Source organism: Monopterus albus, unplaced genomic scaffold (genome assembly GCF_001952655.1).
Source record: "Monopterus albus unplaced genomic scaffold, M_albus_1.0 scaffold8.1, whole genome shotgun sequence".
NCBI classification, from domain to species: domain Eukaryota; kingdom Metazoa; phylum Chordata; class Actinopteri; order Synbranchiformes; family Synbranchidae; genus Monopterus; species Monopterus albus.
The window spans coordinates 3,391,411-3,392,496 of record NW_018127888.1 but is presented as its reverse complement, the minus strand read 5'-3'; the positions used below and the strand labels follow the sequence as shown (position 1 = coordinate 3,392,496).

At 41.3% G+C, this 1,086-nt stretch overlaps 1 protein-coding gene across 1 annotated transcript in view; it reads left to right on the top strand.

The window, feature by feature from the left end:
* The window catches only part of tekt1 (tektin 1), a 5,487-nt gene that overhangs the window by 2,532 nt on the left and 1,869 nt on the right, over positions 1 to 1,086 (top strand). The window contains 2 exon segments of the mRNA XM_020587358.1: positions 1 to 117; positions 666 to 862. The exon segment at positions 1 to 117 is cut by the window's left edge and continues 11 nt beyond it. Of these exon segments, the coding sequence (XP_020443014.1) occupies positions 1 to 117; positions 666 to 862 (314 nt within the window).

Here is a 1,086-nt window from a genome sequence, read left to right as displayed (position 1 = left end):
CTGGAGCAAACAGCTACTGACATGCAGAAACAGCTCCAGGCCACAACAATGGCCTTTCAGATGAACATTCAAGAAAACAAGTCTCTGAAGAGCCAGATGGAGAACCAGCTGGCCAAGGTAGGGCCCAAGTAACATTTTGGATCTGTTGATTCAGAATGTTCAAATTTATAGGGCTCATGGAAAATTTGGCTACTGTGAGGCAACAAATAATGCTACAGACTTGCAACTAAGATGAAATTCTAGCTTATTCATTGGGGTGTCAGCAAATTTGATGTTTCTTCAAAAGTCACTGAACTGGATCCAGAAGAAAACCACCATTATTGAAATACAGTTTTTCTTGAATAGCTTATGAATTAATAATGTGATTCCAAATGCTAAAGGAAGCATACTTTGAGGGTCATACTATCATGCGAATATTGCTTTTAGGAGTCATGCCATTATGGGGTAATTGATCTGCCTATGTTGAGGTTTGCACTTTCTGAATGCTGTTTAGTTTTTTTTATACTGTCTCTGAGCTTAGGCTAGCATTAAATTTTAAGATATATCATATTGTTTTTGTGTTGCAGTATTAAAAACTTGATATAATTTTACTACATTTTTTTTGTACAAATTATACTATGGGTAAATAGTAGTTAACCCAGGTGTGCCACCTCTCACCCCTCTAGGTTCTGTCTGAGCTTGCCGGTCAACAGAAGATTAGAGAAGATCTCCAAGTGGCCACAACAGAGGCCGAACGTTTCCTGAGTTTGGCCCAGACTCGGCTGCATTTGCGTCACCAAAGGCCTGCAAAAGAGCAGTGCCATGATCCAGCACAGTCCCAGCTCCTCTCAGAGGTCCAGCAGCTCACCGCTCAGATCAGCAGGTAAGGCCACGACACAGCTGCCTCTGATGTGAATGGACAATGTAACAAATGCAATTTATAGGGGTACTGTCACAGTTTAATGAAACTTGTATGGACACACAGCTATTATGGCTGCTAGTTTACATACACTATAACTGAGCAATTTAAAATATAAATATCCATCCATCCATTTTCCTCCGCTTATCTGGGACCGGGTCGCGGGGGCAGCAGTCTAAGCAAAGATG